The 26923-nt window shown below is 42.0% G+C and overlaps 1 protein-coding gene across 3 annotated transcripts; it reads right to left on the minus strand.

The window, feature by feature from the left end:
* Positions 1–453: 453 nt before the first annotated feature.
* UNC93B1 (unc-93B1 regulator of TLR signaling) lies at positions 454–26570 on the minus strand. 3 transcript variants are annotated; one of them, XM_075842875.1, is made up of 13 exons: positions 26384–26570; positions 25863–25927; positions 13410–13522; positions 11615–11759; positions 9436–9589; positions 5938–6099; positions 5028–5157; positions 4848–4941; positions 4294–4421; positions 4030–4212; positions 3520–3793; positions 1711–1829; positions 454–817 (listed from the first exon to the last, which is right to left on the minus strand). In XM_075842875.1, the coding sequence occupies exons 3-13, from the start codon at positions 13506–13508 to the stop codon at positions 503–505; spliced, it is 1803 nt and encodes a 600-aa protein (XP_075698990.1). In that variant the 5' UTR covers positions 13509–13522; positions 25863–25927; positions 26384–26570; the 3' UTR covers positions 454–502. The 3 variants fall into 3 exon arrangements, with proteins under 3 accessions (XP_075698990.1, XP_075698991.1, XP_075698992.1); XM_075842876.1 differs by having other exon boundaries at positions 26380–26570; XM_075842877.1 differs by lacking the exons at positions 13410–13522; positions 25863–25927; positions 26384–26570 and adding an exon at positions 11855–11947.
* Between the last annotated feature and the right edge of the window lie 353 nt (positions 26571–26923).

A 26923-nucleotide genomic window follows, 5' to 3' on the forward strand; every position in this document is an offset into this window, starting at 1 on the left:
AATGGCCACATCTGAGAAACATGGCGTAATATAATAAATCGGGGATGCAGTGATTTGGTGGCAAGGTTAAAGTGTAGCTAAACGTTTGACAAACTTCTGACATGTCATAGTGACCTGTCAGAAGTTTGGATTGGTTGGGTTCTGAGCATTGAGACCCCCACCAATCTCTAGAACGAAGCAGCTGAAGGTCTCGTGTGAGCGCTCGGCCGCTTCGTGTCTGTTCGACTTTTTTCAGAAATCAATGTATCGGTGTATGGACTCAATAGAAAGTCTATGAGCCCACACTCCGATACATCGGCTTTCCGGAAACAGCCGAACAGACACGAAGCGGCTGAGCGCTCACATGAGGCCTTCAGCTGCTTCGTTCTAGCGATTGGTGGGGGTCTCAGTGCTCAGACCCCCACCAATCCAAACTTCTGACATGTCTCTATGACATGTCAGAAGTTTGTCAAACGTTTAGCTAAACTTTAATGAGAAAACGGCGTGCCCATGTCGGCCTACATCAATCCTCCTCCACAGCTTGCTCATAAACGCTCCCCCTTTGGCGTTTTCTCCGCCTCTTAAGCGGTTGCTCTTTGTACTCCTCTTCTTCACTCAGTGATATATCACCCCTGTCTTCTTCACTGTCATTTCCCTCCTCTTCAGATTCGGACTCGTCAGAATTCTCTTTTTCCAGATAACGGTAACCTTTGACTTTGTGGCGTGGGGAAGGAATCTTAGGGAGTCGAGGTCTCACGTTGAGGCTAATCTTATGCTCCATCCATAGGTATGAGAGGATAGCTATTAAGGCAGAGGCCAGCACTATTCCCAGTTTGGCCTAGAAAGACAAGAGATCAGACTACAGGTTACAAATTTAAAATAAAACCTTCACGCCCTGGGACGCACTATTAGGAACGTAACTACGTCACAGTGATAACGCGGGCGCAGGAGCTGTGCCTGCACCATCACTTGCTTGCGATAGCGGTATTATACAGCCGACACCCCGCGCTGACTGCGGCAGTTAAGTGGTTAGACAGATAGAGGGGGGCTCCGTCTGTCGTCACTCCATCAGTTGACATTGGTTGTCATGGCAGCTGTGGGCCTGTAGATAAGCTTATTAGGTTGTTCACAAGTCCTGTACTGGGACTAAAAAGAAGTAAAAAAACAAATTCAAGTAAAAAAAAAAATGAATATATCTCATTTATACTGCACAAAAAAGAAAAATGTACCCCAAAATGGTACCAATGTAAACTATTCCACTAAAAACTGGGTGTGAACTACTCTCAATCTACCTCGCATTGATTGGTCAGAATCAGAGGCAGGGAAGCTAGCTCCTCCCTGTTGGCTAACTACAGCAAATAAGCATAGAGGGAGCCAACACAACACTGGCCTATATCTCTGGAACGAGGGGTCCAGGAAAAAAAGAAAAACAGCGCTGGAATCAGGGAGACAGCGCTATTCAGGTTATATTCAGCTTATATTACCTAGTGACAGGTCCTCTTTAAAGGGGTTGTACAGGATTAAAGAAATATGTCTACTTACCTCCAGAAACAGTGAGATAGCTGTTCATGGGCTGGTCCTGGTATTGTATTTTAGCTACATTAAAGTGGATGGGGCGAAGCTGCAACACCTCACACATCCTGTGGACCGGTGTCGCGCTGTTTATGGAAGAATGCAGCCATGTTTTTCTAATCCTGTACAACCCCATTAATATTTAATTTTTTTGCTTACCATCATGGGGAGTTCAGACCAGAGATATACAATAAATATAGCGAGTGCTTGAAGCCAGTGGTAGATTGTGAACACAAAGTCTTGACGTCCTTTGTTCTCATAAAACATGCCTAATATAACTGGAGAAGAAAAAATACACCTAATGAAGAAAATGGAATAAAAAAACAGCCAGACGCAGTAAAGATTCCCCTTATATGGCGAGCGTTCCTCAGGAGGGCCCGCATGACACATTATTTGCAACAATGAAAACAACTGTCCATAAGGAAGATCGTCTTCAACACTTGAAATATTTTACTTTAATAGGTGCACAATTAAATTTGGCATTTATGATTTACCCTCTTAGTGCCACTCGGGCCGTTTTTCACGACATCCTAGAAGCACCCGATAGTTTTCATGGACCCATTCATTTTAGCAGGTGAATCGGGTCCGTGAAAATGGACCCGACTCTCAGATCTGTGGAAAGATAGAACATGTCCTATCTTTCCACTGATCAGGGGCGGCACACACGGTCGTGTGCATGAGCTCTTAGGGCTTGTCCACACGTAACGGAATTGCTGCATATTTTCCGTCCGGTATTGCGGAAATAAGCAGCGTGATACAGTTGCAGCAAATTGGGTGAGATTTAACAAATGTCTTCCACACGATGCGGGAAAATTCTGTCTAGAAATTCACCTGCGGTGAGTAATTTTATTTCCGCAGCATGTCAATTATTGCGGCGGAAAGTGGACTGATCGCATGTGTTTTTCCCTATAGAAATCAATGATGGCCAAAAATTCTGCAACAAACTACAATGTAGCGAAAACGTTAATAAATTGACCTGCGGTGCGGAATTTAAATCTGCAGAATGTCAATTTATGCTGCGTTTTCGTTGCAAAAAGCCAAGTGTCACAAAAATTGCAACTCAGAACAAATAAATAAATTCAGAACTCCCTGCTTCTTCCTCCAGTCCGGCCTCCTGGGATGACGTTTCATCCCATGTGACCGCTGCAGCGGTCACATGGGCTGTAGCACCATCCGTGGAGGTCGGACCACGGAGGGACTCGACACCATGACAATGGCCTAGGTAAGCATGGGCGTTTTTTTATTTTATTTCTACACTGCTTACTGCAGCGGAAATTCCAGCGGAAAAACCGCACCAGAATATGCGGCGGGTTCCAGGTCGTATACGCTGCGTGGTTTTTATGCAGCGTATCCGACCCGTGGGAACCCGGCCTAAAATTTTTAATCTGCACCTAATTCTGCAGTAAAAAATGGTGCGGTGTTTCTGCAGCGAATTGTCTGCTAGTCGATGCGTAAATGATCCGTAAATTTTCCGCAGCAAATCCGTTACGTGTGAGCAAGCCCTTACAATGCACCACTTACTCAACCAGTGCATTGAAGAGGTAAAAGCGGTGTATATTAAAAAGGAGTAAAAGGTTTTGTAGTTTTTTTTTTCCGTTTTTTTTTTTATATTGCACTTCTATGCTGAAATATACAGTATTTAGGGGCCGAAAAGAATGAGGCTGCACTACTGAGAGATCAATATTTACAACCTTGCAGGCTTGTATAGTGGCAAATATGCGTGTACATTGCAGATATATAGGCCTCTTGGGCTGTGGTGGATTGTTAACGCCCTCTTACACGACCAGATATGGGTCGTGAAAACGAGCGCGTATCAACGAGGCTCTGGTTTTTCTTTGATACAAGTACCAATTACCAAATAACCAATCAAAATAGCTTAAAAAATGTACAAGCCAGAAAAAAACTCTAAATCTTGGAAATCACACAATACAAACGTAAATTTTTTTGTTAACATCAGCCAATACTCACTGCTGACACTGGTCTTGTTCATGGCGCTGCCAATACCCCACAGGACAGCCACGAAATACAGCAAAGGACTTTGTGAAGGATCCTTGGGTGTTGGACTCCAGAAAAACAGGCCGATCAGGAGACAGATATGGAGTAATGGCCCAGTAGTCAATGGGATTTGTCGAGGAAGGTGAAGAAAAGAAAGTGCAAGAATAGAGAAGACGCAGGCTGACAGACCATAAGCTGTCAGGATATACGGAAGATTCTCCAGTCCAATAGAACATACCCCGTAACCCTGCGCAGTAAAGAGGAGACAACAATCAACATGTACAGGAAGGACAAATGATATAGTTACCGCTCATCTGTTATATTAATATATAATTATCTATCTGTCTGAGCAGCTGATCGGTGCGGAGCCCGGGTGTTGGACCCCCACCGATCATAGCCTTATGACCAATCCTGTGGATAGGTCATCCATTGTCCGTGCCTAGACAAGCCCCTAATGATCATAGAAATGATGATATCACATACCAGAGCAAACCCAGTGCAGGCAAACAGCATCTCGAATCCAGTGTAAAGGAAGTAAGGAGCCAAACACCGCAGGCGGTAGTCCCTGGCATGTTTGAAGGGTAACTGGAATATGTTACCCCAACCTATGCTACGGAGGTCAATCTCTTCAGTTGGACGATATGCGGAACCACAGAGGATCAGGATCTGAATAAGAGATTGAGTAGCAGCAAATGTAAAAATGATATCATTTCTATTTGACCTTAAAAACTAATTTTCCCCTCTTACCAGTAGCATAGATAACAGGGCCGCCAGCATGAGCGTGCTTTCCACGTAGATAAGATTCACACTGGAGGGCAGAGAATGTAGGACAGTCACATTAAACCCTGGAAGAAGTCCGTGCGGGATGGAGGCACCTACAAGGAGACAATGGAACACAAAACATTTGTACGTACACAGTGTCAGATTGGGGCTCCTTGGGCCCACCAGATGAGATGATTCTGAGGGCCCACCCTCCATCTATATAGAACATATACATGTCCACTTTTTATTTTATCATAGTCCTTGTTATCATTGTACACAACGGACATATCATCAATAAGATCTAATAGGTTATTTGTGAATCCTCCCAAAATAAATAGACCCTAGTGGCAAGTGATCGGCTCCAAAGTCCCCTCCCAATGGGGTTGTCTTCTGCTGGACCTTTAGGGCCCATTTTTGTAGTGGAGCCTGAGGACTGGCCCACCAGAGAACTAGAGGATTCTCCGGTGGGCCAGTCCGACCCTGTACTTACACTAGGATGGGACCTCTGTGAAATCTTTGAAGGGTGGCTGCTCACTTACCGCACTGCTTGACATCACATAATGTGTGGTTATATCCATATAAGAATTTGCTGAGGAAGAAGTATACTGGGAACTGAGAGAATACAAAGCACAACTGTGAAAATAAGAGAGAGGGAAATGAACTTTAGGAACGTCCAAGACAGATAATTCTAGAAGAAGACTGTGATGGTGGTCACCCACATGGAAGATAGAGAAGAACATGCATTGAAATATGACGATGTACTTGTGGCTGGCTCCTCGCGGTATCCTGCGCTGCTCTCGCATGTTCCCCTCTTTATAATTTGTAAACTCATAATATCTTTGAGCCATCCTGAAATGAGAAAGTCCAGAAATTTTTTCAATTTTAGGATTAATGTTACTTTTACCAAGGTTTTGGAATGAAGGTGTAATGATGGGGGTAAGGAAACAGACAAGTGAGCCCTAATCTACCCGCCACTCAGTCCCTGCCTACTTGCAACGACCCGCCCTAGGCGACGGGGTACAACTGGGCGACGGTCCCTACGCTCAATAAGTGCACGACAGACAAACAGACAAGGGTACACAGAAGCTAAGGGAAATGGGGCAGTTGCCCACGGCAACACCGTGAGCAACAAGAGTGGTGAACGAGCCGAGTCAAACCAGGAGTGTACGAGGTACCAAACGCAGAGCAGGAGAGTAGTGAACAAGCCGAGTCAAACCAGGAGTGTACGACGTACCAAACGCAGAGCAGGAGAGTAGTCAGTAAGCCAGGGTCAATATGAAGCAGGGTCAAATACTTCAGAAGCTGCAGCAGGGCCAGGAAACCAAACGAGAATAATCACAAGCAAGGAGGAACAGGAAGGCAGGTATAAATAGACAGAGGGCGGGAGCTAGCTCCGTCTGGCCAGGCTGTGATAGGCTCTCCCACTCCTAAGCCTGCCATCCTGAATGGTGGAAGATGGAGTCAGTCTCACAGACATAGAAGCAGGTGCAGACTGATTACCTATGGGCGTCGACACAGAAGTTGTGCCTGGCAGATCCTTTACAGAAGGTTCTTTCTGTATGATAATGATACCCATTAATGTATAGCTGGTTTCTCTATCATTGGAAAGGACAATGATCAAAGAATTACCTGGTAATGTAATTGCCTATGGATGCCCAGAAGGGGACAATCATGACTCCGATGACGGTAGCAGAAGGGACAAGTGTGTAGTATCTTTCCCAGTAGTTGGTGGACACAAACAAAGCATAGATTCCGGAGGAGAGGAACAGCATCCATTTTGTACCAAAGTACCTGCAAATTAAGTATCTGATTAGACTGACTGGTAAAACCACTGTAAAGTGAACATAAATGAACCCTTAAAGGAGTATTCCCATCTTATAAAATGATGGCTATAATGATATCGCTAGTATATGCCACCTCTTTATGAAGGGGCCACAGCCCTGATTTAGCACTGTGTCCCCTTCGGAGTTCTCCCTGCACAACTGCGTTAAGGGGGTTGCCGTGATAAATCTCAGGACTGGTGATATGCCATCACTTTATAAGATGGGAATAACCATTTAACTCTTTCCCTGCGTTCGAGGTATCTGATACACTTCAGTAGCCATGGACAGATCCGAAACGCAGCTCTAGCTGCAATCTAGAGCAGGTTGAAGTGAGAGCTGCATATAATTGCAGCTCTCACTTCAACCCATGCTTCTAACGTCTCTAACTCCTCCAAGGTTATTTTTATGCTGTCATGTAGCCCGTGTGAAGAGAGGGGTCCAGCAGGGGAAGTGGGCTGGCGGCATGCAGGCAGAGGAGGAGAAGCTGTGGTACTCCTCCTGTCCCTGTATGGCTGTAGATTTCCCCAGAAGGAGAGGTAATATGAACTTTCTTTATGTTATCATCCCCCTTATCAACCAGAGCAGATACTTGCTCTTTGATTGTCACATATTGGTGAGGTTTGTTTTTTTTCAGAAAAGGACGGAGCATGAGCTGCTCATCTAATCACCCTCTGCACATAATTTAGCTGTTAATTGACTCCACAACCCAGACATTTACCAGCATCCAATAAAACACAGCAAGCATTTGTACCACATACAAACATCAATAAAGTTTGTACATTTTACAATTTCCCTATCCTGTCCATGCCCAATCATTAACATAAAATCCGCTGATCACTACTCTAGCGATATCCATTACACGCTACAATTTCCAGCTTTAGGCCTTGTTCACACAGTGCAGATTTGGTGCAGATTTTGCAGGCATTTTTAATCCAAAAGCAGAATTTGAGAGAGCAGACCTATAAGGCCGTTCTTTTAAAAAGCTCTTCTGTTTAAGTTCTATTTCTGGTTGTGGTTTAAAAAAAATATATATGCAAAATCTGCATTGTGTGAACTAGGCCCTAAAGCAGATTTTTGATCTCTTCAGTTCTGATGATTTTATGAAGATGTCTGCAAGTAGACATAGGCCTAAAGGGTATGTATGAATTCTGCACATATTCAACTTTTATTTTTAGGATGTGTGCTGCATCTAATTTTCTGCATGAGACATACTTTAAGCTACAAATACACATTTTTATGTTTGTTTTTTTAATATATATAAAATTTAGGTTGCATTTGTACATGTAAGTGTGAAAATTGCCCTAAGTACCAGATGTGCAAAATGGTGGCAAAATGTCCAAAAACTCCTGGCAGCAAAACAGTTAACGTTCTGATCTACAGTAATTGCTTATTAGCATATATTGAACACTTTTTATGCAGCACTCTAAGACTATGTTCACACGGTGGATTTTGCTTGGCGGGTCACGCCGCAAAATCCGCTGCAGAATTATTCTTGTCGTCAGCAGGAAGATTCCTACTCCCATTCACTTCAATGGGAGGTTTAGGCAGAATCTGGCGTAGATCGGGCAGGACACTTCTTTTGTCCGCTAGCTGAAAAAATCAGCGTCCGCTTCCCATTGAAATGAATGGGAGGCAGAATTTTGTGGCAGAATCCGCCGCAAATATTCCTCCATGTGAACGTAGCCAAAGGCTACTAAACAATGTTGCTTTCCAGACCTCCCCTTCCCTTTTGTTCCCATATTACCTGATGCTAACTGGAATGTATCACATAAATAGACTTCAACTATTTATAATATTTCAATAATTATATTTCAAGTCCAAATAATAAATGAAATTATTGAAGTCTGGCTTATGTTGGCTTGAGACAAATTTACAATCCCTTTCTCGTTAGACGATCACAGGGTTTCCCACTGTGGGTAACTCCATCACCTTCAAATATAATCTGTAGAGGAACGCAGCAGTGCCACCGCAGGGGAAATTAAGTATTACACATTTCCTATTTAAATAAATGTGTTGTCCATGCTTCCGGGTCCTCCAGAGCGAGAGATGCTCTTTGTAGCTGCTTGTTTGGCTAAGGCTATGTGCACACACAAAATCAAAAACGTCTGAAAATACGGAAGTGTTTTCAAGGGAAAACAGCTTCCGATTTTCAGACGGTTTTTAAGCCACTCGCGTTTTTCGTGGCGTTTTTTATGGCCGTTTTTGGAGCTGTTTTTCTATAGAGTCAATGAAAAACGGCTCCAAAAATGTCCCAAGAAGTGACATGCGCTTCTTTTTCACGGGCGTCTTTTTACGTGCCATTTTTAAAAACGAGGCGTAAAAAACGCCTCGTCGGAACAGATCGCCGTATTTCCTATTGAAATCAATGGACAGATGTTTCGAGGCATTCTGGTCCCGTTTTTTCAGCCGTTTTTCGAGGAGTAAGCGCCCCAAAATACACCTGAAAACACTCCGTGTGAACATACGCTAAGGGTATGTGCACACACAAAATCAATAACGTCTGAAAATACAGAGCTGTTTTCAAGGGAGCTGATTTTCAGCCGTTTTTTTTTAGCAACTCGCGTTTTTCACGGCCATTTTTGGAGCTGTTTTTCTATAGAGTCAATGAGAAATGGCTCAAGAAGTGACATGCACTTCTTTTTTGCGGACGTTTTTTTAAACCGCCCCATCGGAACAGAACGCCGTTTTTCCCATTGAAATCAATGGGCAGATGTTTGGAGCCGTTCTTCTTCCGATTTTTCAGCCTTTTTCCGGGCCGTTTACGGGTCAAAAAACTGCCGAAAATATCCAGTGTGAACATACCCTAATAGATGAAGGTCCTGAATGGGGGGTATTAACCCAAAATTCTGTTATATGGTAATTGAAAATGTATTTTTTAAACCAGACAACCACTTTAACACTTTAGTGCAATATGATGTAACTGGAAGGCGCCGGGACCTTGTACTTAGCGTGCGTTACATACTTTTTACGTCGCTGTTGTCGCCGTGCCCGTGCGATCACTTGTGGGAGTAATTTTTTAACCCTTGGGATGCCACGATCAACTGCGATTTTGTTATCACAAGAGAGGGGACTCTGTTTGTTACCTGATCATTAGCCCCGGCGATCTCGATCGCGGGGCTTACAGTTTTAATGGTCCCAAGGCTGTCCTGAGATAATCTCTGTTAGGGCACACCTGAGGCATACCCTAACAGCTTTCACTGACAGGACTGCTGTACTACTAGTGCCATTCCCTACAAACGTATTACAAAACAAGTCAAATACCTTGCATCACAGCAGTCTATATCATACATATGAACCTACTTACCTGATAAGAACTGGAGTATATAGCAGGGCAACGATTGGGGTAAAGTTGATACCCATCAGCATCTTATTATCAATGTCCTGTAATCCCATGTTACCGTATTTCACTTCTCGGTAAGTTTCATCATAATGTAAAATCAGCTGCATCTCAAGGAGCCCTAAAATAAAGGGATAAGAACATCATGACATCTCTCAGTACATTTCCCTACTGTTATCTGCAATACCTTCTTCATTCCACCCTGAAAGGAGTTACCTGGTTGATCTTTTTGACCAATCTAGAGACATAGCGAAAACGAGTAGAATGGGGGCTGAAAGTCCCCAAAAATGCTCCATGAGCACGCTCGACTAGCTCTCCTTTCATTTCTATGGAGTTACCGGAAAACAGCGGTCCTGGAAGTCCCATAGTAATTAATCGAGCGCTAGTCGAGCGTTCCCATGGAGCACTTCAGGGGATTTTCGGTCATCACTCATCACTCATCACTGAGGGTGCCAGCGGTCGTACCCCCAGTGATCACACAAGTATTCCCTACCCCGTGGATAGGGCATACATGTGTTTTGTGGGAAAACCCCTTTATGGGAATGGCTGCCTATAGAATAGACTTTAACCGGTTCACGACCGCGCTATTTTGCGCCTTCAGAACTAGACACCATTTAGCCATTTTTAGCACTCGCTAGTTAAATGGCTATAACTTTTTTATTTGTTGGGCTAGCGACGTGATTTTTGCGATGTTTTTTCCGTAGACCATGCAGGTTTCCTTTTTTATCATTTTTATACACATCCTTTTTGCTATTTTAGGCTTAAAGTTTTAAAATAATAGTAAAAAAATAAGCTTTTTTTACTTTTTAGCTATTTTTTTCTGGTAATGACATAGTTTTACACTAAAATAGACCTCTTATTTGTGATCGTCCTTGTCTACCGTAAATTTTAATACATTACATGTCTATTTTAGGGTAATTGGCTCAGGGCTAGCGTGATGACAATGATTGGTGGGGGGAAGGTTTTTTTGGGGGTGGGTATTTTATGTGTATTATTATTAAAAATGTTTGCACTTTACTTTTATTTTTTTATTACTATGGTCTGTCCCTCAAGGTCAGAAAAGATCTTTGTGGGACTCTATGTATTCTTTCTTTTACACCATGTTTTTCCATTGTCACTGGAGATGCACAGCAGCCCCAGTTACAGGGGAAATCAGCCCTCCCATAGTGACGATTGTCACTAATAGGGCTGTGCTGGGTCTAGTAAGACCCAGCAGCAACCTGCCACTAACGGCATCCCGGCGTTCATGTGACCAGTCACATGATCACAGGGACCAATAGAGACTGCGGCGCGGCCGCTGCCTCTATTCCTATACAAAGTGCCCATTGATATCGGGGAAGACAAAAGCTGCAAAAGCAGCTTCTATCCTCTCCTCAGGGTCCCCGGCAGTCACTGACAGCCGGAGACCCGACATTCAGCTGCCCGATCGCTCGGGCAAGCTAAAACCCGTGCCGTAAATAGTCTACGGTGCGGGTTTTAAGGACCCTGACCGCTGGCTGTAAATACACAGCCAGCGGTCAGGAATCGGTTATAGCTCTGGTTCTCATTCCTGGAGTGCTCTTCTCTTCATTACCAACCCTACATTCATTCACTAATTGCGACAATAATTCTTGTGTTCATTAAGATAAGAGATTGTCCCACCCTGTCGCTTTTATTTTCACACTACTGTCATTGTTTCCATTCCTAGGCATGACGGATTCGTTTTCAAATGAGTCCCAACGAATTTTGACGAAACCCACATGATAGAAATGTATGAGGACGAGCGCTCGTACCCATACATAGCTCCTTGGGAAAAGAACAAACGAGCACCGATCAACCAGCTGTCTCGTTGATCGGCGCTCATTTACAAGGCCAAAATTGGGCTGTGTAAGAGGACCCTTACTGGTGCCAATCACTAAGCGCTGATATGATCCAGGAATTTGTAGGGTGTATTGTCTTTCTGATTCATTATTCAAAATCAGTCCCTTCATGTCACGTCTAGTCTCACTCGTCTACCCGCAATATTTCTCTGGTCAAGTGGCATTTTTCATGTTATTTTTCATTGACAATTTTAGTTTATTTTTTTAAATATTCGCAACTAAGGATTATAAAATAACCTAAATTCTAAGGATTCTATTTCTAAGTCATTAAAAGCTGTTTAACATACCTAAGTAAACACCGTAGGTCAAAGCGGCCCCCAGACTTGCAGATATAACACTTTTCACTGTCAGGAATCTCTTCCGTCTGTAGTACCTCTTCTCCTCGGCTTCCTCATCATAATCTGTGTTGTCAGCCAAGATTTCATCTAACTGCTGAAAAATGAAGACCACCGTAATAATAATAATAATAGTAATAATAATAATACGATATAGAGCTACACTATATGGACAAAAGTATTGGGACACACCTCTTAATCATTGAATTCAGGTGTATAAAATCCAGCACCTCGCCACGCAGTCGCCTTTACAAACATTTGCGATAAAATAGGTCGTCGTAAAGAGATCAGTGAATTCCAGCGCGGCCCTGTAATAGTTCACCACCTTTGTAATCAGTCAGTTTGTGAAATTGCTTCCCTCCTAGATATTTCACAATCAACTGTGAGTGATATTATTGTGAAGTGAAAGCCTTTAGGAACCACAGTAACTCGGCTACGAAGTGTAGACCACGTAAAGTTACAGAGCGGGGTCGCAGAGCGCTGAGGCGCATAGTGCAGAAAAGTCGCCAACGCTCTGCTGACTCAATAACTGCAGAGTATAGACCTCCTCTGGCATTATCAGCACCAAAACTGATTTTACGGGCAGTCAATAGGGAGCCGTTCTTTGCTCTCTATTGAAACAGGCGACGCTTGATATGCAAAGTGGGGTATGCAGGAGCTTAGGACGCTAGGTATTAGATGAGCTCGGAGTACTTTGTGCAGGTATGTCGAGTGCCGATTCCCACATTTTTAATAAGGTTATTTCACAAGGAACATGTGGAGATGTTTATAAATGTTATTATGGATGTATTTATTGGATTAAGTACTTTGTATACATGAAATGATGTCCCGTACTTTGTACTATATAAAGTGTGCACTGAATCTATGTAACCATGCTTGATAAAGACCCATTCATGGGTTGAAACGTTGCAAGTGTTTTTATGCTTGGGGAATAAATCAAATACACTTCTTGGATTATCTCCAGTGTTGCAGTTCCTTTCTTCGATTTGCATATTGATTTGCTTACTCATGATACCTGTATAAGTAGAAATATGAACGTCATGTATATACCCTGTACTATTGTAATTTGTACTGTTGTCTGAGCATTATCATTTGTAATTGGAAGAACGGCGGGAAAGGGGAGTTTATTTTGTTTTGTTTTCTTTCTTCTGTATTCGGGAGTTATATTGCAAAAAAAAAAATTGCAAGAAAAATGTACTTGATTAAAAAAGAATGGGATGTCATAAAAGCTCCTGTACGTGTAATGTGTGGGTGTCCCAATACTTTTGTTCATATAGTGTAGATGTTAAATTCAGAGAATGCCCCTTAAATCCTCAATAGGTGCCTAACATTAGTAAATGTTCCAGAACAAACTTATAAAAATGTTGCACACGGTTTTTTGGGAGTTGCAATGGTGCAAGTTTATTTTTTCCTTGTTGTCTTGATATGGGGGGTTGTTTAATTCCGTGCACTAAATTTTTATGATGTGAAACATTTTCTTTGCCAACAAATTTTTTTTAGCTAGCCAACCCCAGGGGCCATTGCCATATTGGACACTTTCACATTATAGAACCCCCTGCACAATTTCTGATACGGAAAACAAATTCCATTCAGCTAAACAGGGTTGTTTTTGCAGCAAGCACAACATCTGCAACAAAATCTGCCTCGTGTGCAGGGGGCCTAAACATATGCCTTGTAAGCAGGTGTTCTCTGTGCATATTCCCATTACATCACCATTAGTGAACGTTATGCATTTTATACACCTTACCTGTTCATTACCATCATCAAGTACTCGGGTATCCTCTGGCACTATTCCATCAGCTGCCACCCCATTAATAGAGGCATCATGATACAATTGGGCCATCATCTGTCTTAAAGTTCCTTAAAATACAAATAACAAAGTAAGCCGTGCATAATGCAATCAAAGTCTACATCTACAGCAGTGCTAATGCCACTGGAGACATATAAAGTGCATATTAACCAACTTCATAAAAAAAATGTCGAAGGTTATGCTACATATATGTATACTTTGCCTCGGAAATGTATTTTATATAATCTTCGTAGCTAAGGTTTGTTCTTAAACAGTATGCTCTGAATATCAGGCTGCTGGCCTCCTTACCAGACCTTCAAAGCTGTTCTGATATAAGACTGCCAAGTTTACTGGAGACAGATATGATATTCTAGACAACATTCAGCTTGTAAATAGAATGATGTGTTATAAGTTTCTTGTGTGGCCAAAAACTTGGTTCCTTGATGGCAGTCAGCCAGAAAAGACCTTTAACTGGCTCCCGACCACTGGCTGTGTTTTTATGGCCAGCGGTCAGGGTCCTTAAAACCCGAGCCATAGACTTTTTACGGCTCGGGTTTTAACTTGCTGCCCGCGCGATCGGGCAGCTGAATGTCGGGTCTCCGGCTGTCAGTGACTGCCGGGGACCCTGAGGAGAAGATAGAAGCAGCTTTCGCTGCTTCTGTCTTCTCTGATCACGTGTACACAGCGCTCAACGAACACTGTGTATAGGAATAGAGACAGCAGCAGCGGCGCTGTCTCTATTCCTCCCGGTGATCATGTGACTGGTCACATGATCGCCGGGTGCCGTTACTGAGAGACTGCTGCTGGGTCTTACAAGACCCAGCACAGCCCTATTAGTGACAATAGTCACTATGAGAGGGCTGATTTCTCCTGTAACTGGGGCTGCTGTGCAGCCCCAGTTACAGTGGAAAAACATGGTGTAAAAGAAAGAAAAAAAATATATAAAGTTCTCCAAAGGTCTTTTTTTACCTTTGAGGGACCGACGATAGTAATAAAAAAATAGTAAAGTCAAGTGCAAAAAAAAATTAATAATAAATACACATAAAATACCCACCCCAAAAAAAAACGTTCCCCCCGCCAATCATTTTTTTAACGCTAGCGCTGACCCAATTACCCTAATATAGACATGTAATATATTAAAATTTACGGTAGACAATGACGATCACAAATAAAAGGTCTATTTTAGGGTGAAACTATGTTATTACCAAAAAAAAATAGCTGAAATGTAAAAAAGCTTATTTTTTTACTATTATTTTCCAACTTTATGAATAAAAATTCTAAAATAGCAAAAAAGGTGTGTATAAAAACGATAAAAAAAGAAACTGCATTGTCTACGGAAAAAACGTTGCAAAAATCACGTCGTTAGCCCAACAAATAAAAAAGTTATAGCCATTTAACTAACACATGCTAAAAAGGGCTAAACTGGTCCTGAAGGCGCAAAATAGCGCGGTCCTGAACTGGTTAAAAGGTTAATCTAAAAGCCAATCTGGAGGTCTTCTGTCTAACTCTTGAGAGGATCTCCGTGGCCATGTCTTTCTTACTTCTTACTTCTCTCTCAACTTATTATTGTACATTTTCTTTCTTTATAAAGCTTTTATTCAAATTCACCGTGAAACAAAAGGGTTTGTCCAAGATTTCCTTATCGCTTATAATGTATGTCTATACATGATCTATACATGTCCTCATTATACTGAAAATAATCCTGAGTTTTATTGCCAAATATATTTTTTGTCCATTTTCAATAGTTTTGGTCAATAATCATTCACTTAAAGTTAATATGCAGCCAAAAATATATATTCTAGCATGTCCTAGGACATGTGAAAAGATGGTGGAATTCATGAACTTGGGTCACCATCAATTTTAAGAACAAAAGGGCTGCAAACAGTCTATAAGTAACCAAAGAGTAACCTTTGATGCCATGGTTGATAATGGTTGTTTACTTAGATTGTTGTGTCAGAGAGTTCTCCTAACAGAAACCTATAAGCGGAACCAAAGGGCTTTACAAATGGAGGTTTAAGCTCACAAACTCCAAAAATGTTATCATCTCATATGTTTCCTGGTTAAACTTGATGGACGTGTCTTTTTTCAAAGACTTATTTCCCAGAGACATTAAATAGAGCGGCAGGACTCCTCACTGTGATCATGCAGTGAGAAGGAACCAGGCCTCAGGAGCCCCGTTCTAGTGGAGGTTCCAGTGGCGATCATACATTATCACCTATCCTGTGGATAGGTGATAAATGTTCCTAGTGGTAAAACCCCTTTAAGGTAGACTAGAGAGACTTTTTGGTTGATACTACTTATGGTTGGCATAGCTTGTTGGCACATATGATAATAAGGAAGAAATATTTTTGTTTAGATGAATCACAAGATGTTCTAATAACAAACAAAAATGTTGAATTTTATAAGGTGTGCACATGTTAAACCCGCCAACTCGCCCATCATAAATAACACACAGAAACAGCATGTATTGCAAAAATTCTGTATCATAAGCCACACATCATTTAAAAAAAAACTTCTACACGCTCTTCTTCCATCTGCAAGCAAGCACCCCCACCCCAGCTGCCCAGTCAGCAGTGCCCACAGTACCTCTACCGGCTTCCCGGTATGATATAGAATAAAGACACTTGCTTGGACACCCTACTTCATGAACAAGCCCTACTCTGGTCTTGGGGTAGAGGTGGGATCTGGTGTAATGACAGGGATAGGGAAACAGACAAGTGAGCCCTAATCTACCCGCCACTCAGTCCCTGCCTACTTGCAACGACCCGCCCTAGGCGACGGGGTACAACTGGGCGACGGTCCCTATACTCAGTAAGTGCACGACAGACAACCAGACAAGGAAACGCAGAACAAAGGGAAAACGGGGCAGTTGCCCACGGCAACACCGTGAGCAACAAGATTAGTAAACGAGCCGAGTCAAACCAGGAGAGTACGAGGTGCCAAACGCAGAGGAGGAGAGTAGTGAATAAGCCGAGTCAAACCAGGAGTGTACGAGGTACCAAACGCAGAGCAGAAGAGTAGTCAGTAAGCCAGGGTAAATACGAAGCAGGGACAAGGAGTTCAAGAAGCTGCAGCAGGGCCAGGAAACCAACAGAGAAGAATCACAAGCAAGGAGGAACAGGAAAGGCAGGTATAAATAGACAGAGGGCGGGAGCTAGCTCCGTCTGGCCAGGCTGTGATAGGCTCTCCCACTCCTAAGCCTGCCATCCTGAGTGGTGGAAGATGGAGTCAGTCTCACAGACATAGAAGCAGGTGCAGACTGATTACCTATGGGCGTGGATACAGAAGCTGTGCCTGGCAGATCCTTAACATCTGGCCAGTACTCCCGAACTAATCCTGGCCTGGTCCCCCTAAACTGAATTTCTTTTTTTGAACTTATCATACAATTGAACATCCCAACTAGACCTGACGGGTGCATAGAACCATCATATCCCTGGTCCACCATTCGGTGCGTTTTCTGTGATGCAGGCAGGGCAATGACATAATTACGGCACAATCAGAGAAGACGTCACCTGTGAGTCAATGTAAATGTGTTTTCTCCCACTGACTGATCAACTGGAAAAAGTAGGAGTAACAGCAATTCTACTCTCTGCAACTCTACTGTCTGCAATGTTGATCTGCTTGGAACTCTCCTATATGATATTATAGAAAATGGGCCATTGGTTTACAATGTAACTCAGTGAAAGTACTGTTGGTTCAAAACTATTTATTAACGTGGCGCATGCACAGCAGAATATGGCGGAATACAACAAAGCTATACTAGGTTGAATCTGGTGTAGCTCTTCGCCACTTTTCCGTTCAAAAACATGGACAATCTTTGGTAAATAAGTTGCAGAGCATGCCCCCTTTTTCTAACACTGGAATATTCAGAAAAAGAGGTGGGGGCTTGATAAATATGGTACGACCGTATAGGTTTTTACTGTCTGCCGCAATTGCAGACAAGAATAAGACATGTTCTATATTTTACGGATCATTTCTACAGCATGGACACACATCCGTAAATCTACTGAAAGGTGTCGGTGGCCAATAGAAATGAATGGGCCCACAATTTCATCCATAATTACCTGATCCATAATTACGGATGAAAACTAAGGTCGTGTGCATGGAGCCGTTTGGCATTGATAAATGTGCCCCATTCTCTCTGCAGAGCTGAGGAACATGTTGGTGCTATTTCACTAATTTTCATTCTTTAACCTCTTCCCGCTCCTGGACGTACTATTAGGTCACGATGAGCGCATCGTTCACGCTCCTTGACCTATTAGTATGTCACGGGAGGAACGTCCATTCCGGCCCGCCTCCCGACACATACAGGAGCTGTGACAACTGCTGTGACAACTGCTGTCTCTCCACCGATTGCGGTGGTCCCCGCTGATTAACCCCTTAAAAGCCGTGTTCAATAGCGATCGCGGCTTCTTAGGGGTTAAAGCACCATCGACTTCCCACAACATGATTGCATGCAGAGATGGTTGCTATGGCAACCGGAGGCCTAACAATGGACTCCAGCTACGCCATTTAGTCTAGTGGGTCCTAACAAAGTCAGGACCCACCATGCTTGCGGTCAGTGAGTAGCTGACAGCTTGAATACACTGCACTACCCATGTAGTGCAGTGCATTAGAATAGCTATCAGGGCCTCCTGCCCTCAAGTCCCCTAGTGGGGCGTAAAAAAAAAGTTGTATAAAAATGAGAAAAAAAGTTTAAAAGTAAAAATCCCTCTTTTTCCCTTATCACTCTTTATTATTCAAATTAATAATAATAAATAAATAAACTATACATAATTGGTATTGCCGCGTCCATAACGGCCTGAACTACAAAAGTATTTAGTTATTTATCCCGCACATTGAACGCCGTAAAAGAAAATAATAATAAACCGTACCACAATCACAATTGTTTGGTCACTTCACCTCCCAAAAATGGAATAAAAAGAGATCAAAAAGTTGCATGTACCTAAAAATGGTGCTGATCGAAACTACAGTTCGTTACGCAGAAACAAGTCCTCACTCGGCTTTCTTGATGGAAAAAGAAAAAACTTATGGCTCTTAGTATAAGGTAACACAAAAAGTAAATGTTTTTTTTATAAAAAGTATTTTATTGTGCAAACGCCATAAGACATTATAAAACTATAAACATCTGGTATCGCCGTAATCGTATCGACCCGCAGAATAAAGTGAATATTTCATTTATAGCGCACGGTGAACGCTGTAAAAAAAAAGGAATAAAAAACTATAGTAGAATTGCTGTTTTTTAGTCACCACTCCTCAAAAAAAATAGAATAAAAACTGATCAAAAAGTACAATGAATTCCTCAAGAGGTCTAGTTTCCGAAGGGGTCATCCAGGAGTCATTTTTAAGGGGTTTCCCCTGTTCTGGTACCTCAGGGGTTTTGCAAATGCGACATGGCTCCCAAAAACCAATCCAGCAATATCAACATGCCAAATAGCGCTGCTGCCATTTGGAGCCCTGCCGTTTGTCCAACCATTTATGACCACATATGGGGTATTGCCGTAATCAGGAGAAATTGCTTTTCAAATGTCCTCACGGACTATGCAATACAACTTTTTGCCTACTTATTACCAAATTATCAGACAAATCAATTCCAGATGGACCATATACACTGTGCACTGCGACCTAGGCCGGCTTTTGAAGAAAGACCACGAGACATCGTTCTGCGACTTCATTACTTTACAGTGAAGGAAGAGGTTCTAAAAGCAGCTCGTGACAAAACCCCACTCTCCTTCAAACAAGAACCACTACAGATTTTTGCGGATGTATCTCCAGTTACCTTGGAAAAAAGACGACAACTGAAACCTCTCACGGACATCCTAAGAGTGGCTGGGATCAGATACAGATGGGGTTTCCAAATTCAGACTAACCTTTAACTACAAGGGCTCACCGCATAATATCACAGCACTAGACATGGGATGGAGACTGCTCATCCGACTAGGTCTCAAAGAAGGGACTCCCATTTCGGCATCAGCAGACCGACCTCGTCAACGCCTCCCATTAGAACCCATTTGGACAACTGCACAGCGCCGACAGCTACAAATGACCCCTCCGGCAGGTCCAGCTTCACCGAGACCAAGATCACCAAATGTGACCTGAAGTGAAGGGTAAAGATATATAATGTAATGTATACCTGACATTTTTCTTCTTTTAGTTGCTATGGAACTTTTCCCTCTTCAATTTCACCTCATCTTCCCGGCCGGGATGGAGAGGGCCTTGGCCAAATATATTGCACTAGTATGCCTTGCTTGGTAATTTCTTACAAAGTTAATTCTAGTTTTTCACATGACTAAAATTGCTTAATTTACTTGATATTGTAGTTGGTCAGCCAAAGTTCTGGTGACGCCCCCGTATAAGTCTCGCTCAGCTTACGCAGGGCCGGTTTTGTGGGGCGCTACATTTGCTCAGCAAGTCGAGAAAGAGATAAAGAGACCCGAATGGGGTCACATGAAGGGCACTTAGCCAAACTCTGCTATTGTTTCATTGTTATAAAGTTACCTGTTAAAGGTGTTATTCTTTTTAGCAGCAGCTATATTCTACATACAAAAGTACTTTCTGCTTTTCTCTACAGCGTAAATTTATTGTATTTTTATGGCTTATACTGTTATTACACATAATGTAAAAGGTTTTAACAGCCCGACAAAGAGACGAGTGGCTTTCACTAACTATAAGAGGCTTCATGGCGACATTATAATGTTACAGGAAACACATTTCACTCACTCTAGTTACCCAAAATACTTTGATAGATCGTTCCAAAGAGTTTACCTATCTACCTCAGACACAAAAAAAAAAAAAGGAGTGGCCATTCTCTTCAGGAATACACTTCCATATACAGTAACTGATTCCATCATAGACCCGGAGGGTAGATACATTATCCTTACAGGCCAACTAGCGGGACAACGCGTTACATTTGCATCGATTTACGAACCTAACTCCTCAGCAACCACCTTCTTTACCAACCTCTTTAGACAGCTGGAGAAATTCTCAGACTCCTATATTGTCCTTGGGGGTGACTTTAACATAGTGATGAATGCACAATGGGATAGAAGCCATCCCAACGCCAGTGCGCAGTCAGCTCCGAAGTCATTCATGTATAGGATGAAACAATTATCACTAGTAGATTTGTGGAGACAGGATCATCCCCTACATAAGGAATACTATTTTTACTCCATAGTACTTGCCAGTTACGCTAGGATTGATTATATCCTAACATCCTCCCATCTATCCACTAGACCACACAATACCTCTTACACCCAATGTGCATGGTCGGACCGCAATATCCACTCACTCCGCGTCTGTATTGGCAACGCCACACGCACGCCGTCATGGAGGCTGAATTATTCCCTACTATCTCACTCAGAAATAGTCGCATCCCTAACCAGCTCTCTACAAGCGTATTTCATCACTAATACCCTACCGGATACATCACCCGCTCAAATATGGCTGGCGCATAAAGAGGTAATAAGAGGATTTTTAATGGCGAAAGGATCAAAACTTAAGAGAGAAAGATTACAACTTCTTAATACACTGTTATCGACCCTCACCAGGCTGGAACGTCAATATATTAATAAACCAAATACTATAATTAAAACCCAGATAGAGGAAACTCGCTGCTCTCTCAGAGCATAGGAGGAGAGTAAGGCTGAAAAAGCACTTAGGCGGGGCAAAGCAAAACTATATGCATATTCCTCTATGTTCTCCAGAAAACGAAACTCTCACATTTTCAGATATATTAACTCTTCACCGAACTACGTATTTCAATACACTTATAACAGGTGATGTCCCACCTCTGGAATTTTCACATGCTAATATATCACTCAAATATACTGGTGGCTTCTCTTGGCTCAAATACCCACAAAATCTCTCTCAGACCGGAGCAGGCAAAACTAAATTGGGTATGATCCAACAAATACCCTAAATAACATATATAAAGTACAGTGAAGTTTACCGCTCAGACGGCACTGGTAACAGTCCAATATCATTCAGTATGGGCTCTCTCCCAGAAAAATGCAGTGGACAGTCCGCAATCCAATGAGGGTCCCAGAAGAAGCCGGAAGGGCGAAACCCAGGGTCGGGCGAGAGTGGTTGGCGTGCCGCCTAGAAATTTTAAAGATTTTTACTTACCTTGATGCTTTTATTTCTTGTTACTTCTGTGAGTATGGATTAAACTTGGCGTGGAGCAATCTTTTTTCAGAGGGTGTTGCACTATGTGTCTTCCTTTTTCCATCTATTAGAGACATAAGATCCTTTTCCTACCAGGAGTTCTTTGAATGTGGAGAGAGACGATAAGGAGCTTGGTGGAACTACAAGGATAAGAATTACCATCCACACCCTCATTGGATTGCGGACTGTCCACTGCATTTTTCTGGGAGAGAGCCCATACTGAATGATATTGGACTGTTACCAGTGCCGTCTGAGCGGTAAACTTCACTGTACTTAATATATCACTCATTCCAAAACCGGGTAAGAATGAAACACACTGTGCTAACCTACGTCCTATATCGGTACTTAATGTAGACTACAAGTTATTTACGAAAATACTTTCAAATAGACCAGCACCTTATATGACCTCATTAATATCTTCCAATCAAACGGGTTTCATACCAACAAGACAAGCGACAGACCACATTAGACTGGCTCACAATATTATTCTCCATGCTACTACTCACAAACACCGAATTACTAATTTTGAGTCTGGATATTCAGAAAGCATTTGATTCTGTGGACTGTTACTACTTGTATAGCACACGTATCCAATTTGGCATTAGGGGTCCATACCTGACAGCTACCAGAGCGATATATCACTCTCCTCAAGCTAGAGTAAAATTCTTAGGTCAATACTCCCCCTATTTTCCGATACAAAAGGGGACACGACAGGGCTGCCCGCTATCTCCTCTCTTGTTTGCTCTCGCCATGGAGCCTCTTGCACAACACATTCGTCTAAATCTGGACATTAAGGGATACCATTTGGATACCCATGAGTTTAAATTTAGTATATATGCCGATGATATGCTTTTATTCATGGCAACACCACTTGTCTCTTTACCAAATCTTATGGATACTCTTACCACTTTGGATCATACTCAGGATTGATAGTAAATCAGATTAAATCAACTGCTATGCACGTTAATATGTCGCTGGATCAGGTGGAATTGTTAACTTAATTTTGGATTTCAGTGGAAACATTCCCACATGACATATTTAAGAATTGCCCTTGCTAGAGACCCAAATAATTTATATCTTAGTAACTACCCTAAAAAATTTGCATCTATCAGGAAACTACTGGAGGAATGGTCCAGGTACCACATAACTTGGATGGGCAGACTCATTGCAGTTAGAATGACAATTCCACCCAAGCTGCAATATTTATTTAGGGCCCTTCCTGTTAAGTTTCCTCTTCATGCCGTCTCACATATACAGCGGATAATAAACAAATTCATATGGGTGAATCGAGGATCAAGAGTTAGTAAATCCACGTTGCATCGCTCCACCGTTAGAGGTGAACTTAACCTCCCAGACCTGAAATTTTAGGTGTTTTACTATATGACCAAGTGGGCGTTGTACAGAGGAGTGTATGACGCTGACCAATCAGTGACCACTCAGTGACCACTCAGTGACCAATCAGCGTCATACACTTCTCCCCATTCATTTAGACTGCAGATAGCTATATCACTATGTGCAGCCACATAAACACACTATAACAATACTGCAGTTTCCTGACAATGAATATACATTACCTCCAGCCAGGACGTGATGTCTATTCAGAATCCTGACACTTCTCTGCACGTCTCTGTGATTTACAGCACAGCACAGCGAGATCTCGCTGTGAATGACAGCTTACAGCGTAATCTCGCGAGACTACGCTTGCCTTGCTGTAAATATCACAGAGACGGTACAGAAGTGGTCAGGATTCTGAATACACATCACGTCCTGGCTGGAGGTAATGTATTTTCATAGTCAGGACACTGCAGTAATGTTAGTGTGTGTGTATGTGGCTGCACATAGCGATATAACTATATCGCTAGTGCTGTGTAAATGAATGGAGAGAAGTGTATGACGCTGATTGGTCACTGATTGGTCAGCGTCATACACTCCTATGTACAATGCCCACTTGGTCATATAGTAAAACACGCCCAGTTGTCCATTGATAAACTCATTAGCATAAAGCTAATATAGGTCATAACTCCGTCAAAAATGATCGTTTTTCTAAATAAAAAACACTGCTGTAATCTACATTACAGCTCCGATTACATCATGTACAAGATAGGCCACTTATAATGTGGTGACAGAGCCTCTTTAAAGAGACTCTGTCACCACATTATAAGTGCCCTATCTCCTACATAAGGAGATCGGCGCTGTAATATAGGTGACAGTAATGCTTTTTATTTAAAAAAACAATCTTTTTTCACAACGTTAGGAGCGATTTTGGTTTATGCTAATGAGCTTTCTTAATGCCCAAGTGGGCGTACTTTTACTTTCGACCAAGTGGGCGTTGTACAGAGGAGTGCATGACGCTGACCAATCGGCATCATGCACTCCTCTCCATTCATTTACACTGCACTAGCGATATAGTTATATCGCTATGTGCAGCCTCATACACAAACCCTAACATTACTACAGTGTCCTGATAATGAATACACATGACCATCCAGCTTGGACGTCATGTGTACTCAGAATCCTGACACTTCTGAATCTTTTTTTTGTGAGATTCCGGCAAGTGAAACCAAATCTCGTTTAGTTCCGTGATCTCGTGAGATTTGGTTTCACTTGCCGGAATCTCACAAAAAAAGAGTCAGAAGTGTCAGGATTCTGAGTACACATGACGTCCAGGCTGGATGGTCATGTGTATTCATTATCAGGACACTGTAGTAATGTTAGGGCTTGTGTATGAGGCTGCACATAATGATATATCTATATCGCTAGTGCAGTGTAAATGAATGGAGAGGAGTGCATGATGCCGATTGGTCAGCGTCATGCACTCCTCTGTACAACGCCCACTTGGTCGAAAGTAAAAGTATGCCCACTTGGGCATTAAGAAAGCTCATTAGCATAAACCAAAATCGCTCCTAACGTTGTGAAAATAGATAGTTTTTTTTAAATAAAAAGCATTACTGTCACCTACATTACAGCGCCGAACTCCTTATATAGGAGACAGGGCACTTATAATGTGCGGACAGAGCCTCTTTAAGTATCAAACTATCTCACAATGTTTCCTACTGAGAATACTATCATAGCTCTGCGGAGCTATATATGCTCCCGACTTGTGGGAATGTCTACTGATTTATCATGTCTTTTTTGTCAAATAAAGAGTTTAAAAATAAAAAAAAATAGGTGATTTTCAATTTCACAGCCTAATTCAACGAAATGCAGCAAAAACCTGTGGGGTCTAAATGCTCAATATACCCCTCGATAAATACCTTAAGGGGTGTAGTTTGCCAAATGGGGTATTTTTTTAGTGTTTCCACTGTTTTGGCCCCACAAGGCCTCTTTAAACCGGACATTGTGCCTAAAATATATTCTAATAAAAAAGGAGGCTCCAAAATCCTCTAGCTGCTCCTTTGCTTCGTAGGCCAGTGCTTCAGCCAATTGCCACACTAGGGCCACATGTGGGATATTTCTAAAGTGCAGAATCTGGGCAATAAATATTCAGTTGCGTTTCTCTGGTGAAACCTTCTGTTTTACAGACAAAAATTGAATAATAAGGATTTTCTGCGTAAAAAATTAATTTGTAAATTTTACCTCAACTTCGCTTTAAATTCCTGTGAAACGCCTAAAGCGTTAAGAAACTTTATAAATGCTGTTTTGAATACTTTGAGGGGTCTAGTTTTTGAAATGGGGTGACTTATGGGGGTTTCTAATATATAAGGCCCTCAAAGCCACTTCAGCCCTGAACTGGTACCCAAAAAAAGCCTTTTGAAATTTACTTCAAAATATGAAGCTAAAGTTCTAAGCCTTGTAATGTCCTAGAAAAATAAAAGTGTTCAAAAAATGATGCCAACATATAGTACACATATGGAAAATGTGAACTAGTAACTATTTTGTGTGGAATTTTTATCTGTCTTACAAGCAGATACATTTAAAACCAGAAAAACGCTATTTTTTCACAATTTTCTCAAAATTTAGCTATTTTTCACAAATAAATACTGAATGTATCTACCAAATTTTAACACTAACATAAAGTCCAATGTGTCACGAGAAAACAATCACAGAATCGCTTGGATAGGTATAAGCATTTCAGAGTTATTACCACATAAAGTGACACATGTCATATTTGAAAAATGGGCTCTGAGCCTTAAGGCCAAAACGTTATTAAGGGGTTAAACAAATTTGTCCCTGTTCAGCCGGTGTACAACCCTGTTCAGTCTATCCGAACAATCAGATACCCTGGTGTTAGCACCAGGTTGTACTTACATGAGTTGTTAAGATCTAAGACATCCAAACCACAATGCAATGCAGGCCATACACAGCGATTTCTCCTACGAATAATAAAAGGATAAAAAACAAGTCAGATTATGGAAAATATTTATTATGATGAAAAATGACCATTGTGGGTCACCGAAAATAGCAAATGTCTTCGAAAACCAAACCGATAGATCGCCACGTGAGACAAATGTTATGTACGCGATCATAAAGGGTGCCACTAAAGGATAGAGAATGTGCAAAGACATAACGTATGAACAAAAATATTTAAAAAACATGTTCCAAAAATGTTCAAGATACAATAAAACCCCAAAAATGTGATTGATTGTCCGTAATGCAAGAAGCAGAACCATGCAAGCCAAAACGACGACGACTGCAAATCTGTTTCTCCAACCTCTTCTACGTTCCCACGCTCTGACCTGTACGTACGACACTTTTGATCAGCACACCTATTCCCGTTATTAACTCACACATGACTATTATTCATAGCAAACCGATTTTGTTATACCTACTTTGCGTGTCTCTAACTCCTCGACAAGTCTCTTTACTCCTCTTTCTTGTACTGAAAGAGGAAGCAGCAATGGGAGGGGAGTGAGCACTGGAGGAGGGGAGAGGTGTAGCTCTATAGGAGACCAGCCTTACTAAATTACCAGAAGAGAGTGTGAAATGGACAGGGCTGCCTGTCCGACAGCTGCTTTCACTTCCTTGTCTCTGTTCCTCTTGTTTAAAGATTTGCGTGGGCAAAAAAAGTTTTTGCTAAGATAAAAAAAGAGTATCAGAGTATATACTATTTGCTTGGTTGAGATGGTTGCATATTTATTACAGTCATGATTAATAATTTCCTACTGTTTGTATCTACAGCTCTTATGCAGACCTACGTGTCTACATGGTTACAGACTATAGAAGCTCCTGGTTAAGCTATAGGCCATCAATATGCGATAAGCTCAGTATAGGCCATCAATATGTGATCAGTCGGGATCGACTCCCGGGATCTCCGCCGATCAGCTGTTTTGAAGGGGTCGCAGCACTCTTACAACCCCTTTAAGATGTCT

This window comes from Rhinoderma darwinii, chromosome 11 (genome assembly GCF_050947455.1).
Source record: "Rhinoderma darwinii isolate aRhiDar2 chromosome 11, aRhiDar2.hap1, whole genome shotgun sequence".
Taxonomy (NCBI): Eukaryota; Metazoa; Chordata; class Amphibia; order Anura; family Rhinodermatidae; genus Rhinoderma; species Rhinoderma darwinii.

Bases quoted from the DNA above. Each gene is read 5' to 3' on its own strand.
- UNC93B1 (XM_075842875.1), bottom strand. From the start codon at position 13,508: ATGATGGCCCAATTGTATCATGATGCCTCTATTAATGGGGTGGCAGCT. The intron at 3,794-4,029 runs GTATGTGATATC...TTTACTGCGCAG, and splicing joins CCTGCACTGGGTTTGCTCTG to GGTTACGGGGTATGTTCTAT. The intron at 818-1,710 runs GTAAGCAAAAAA...TTGTCTTTCTAG, and splicing joins GGTCTGAACTCCCCATGATG to GCCAAACTGGGAATAGTGCT.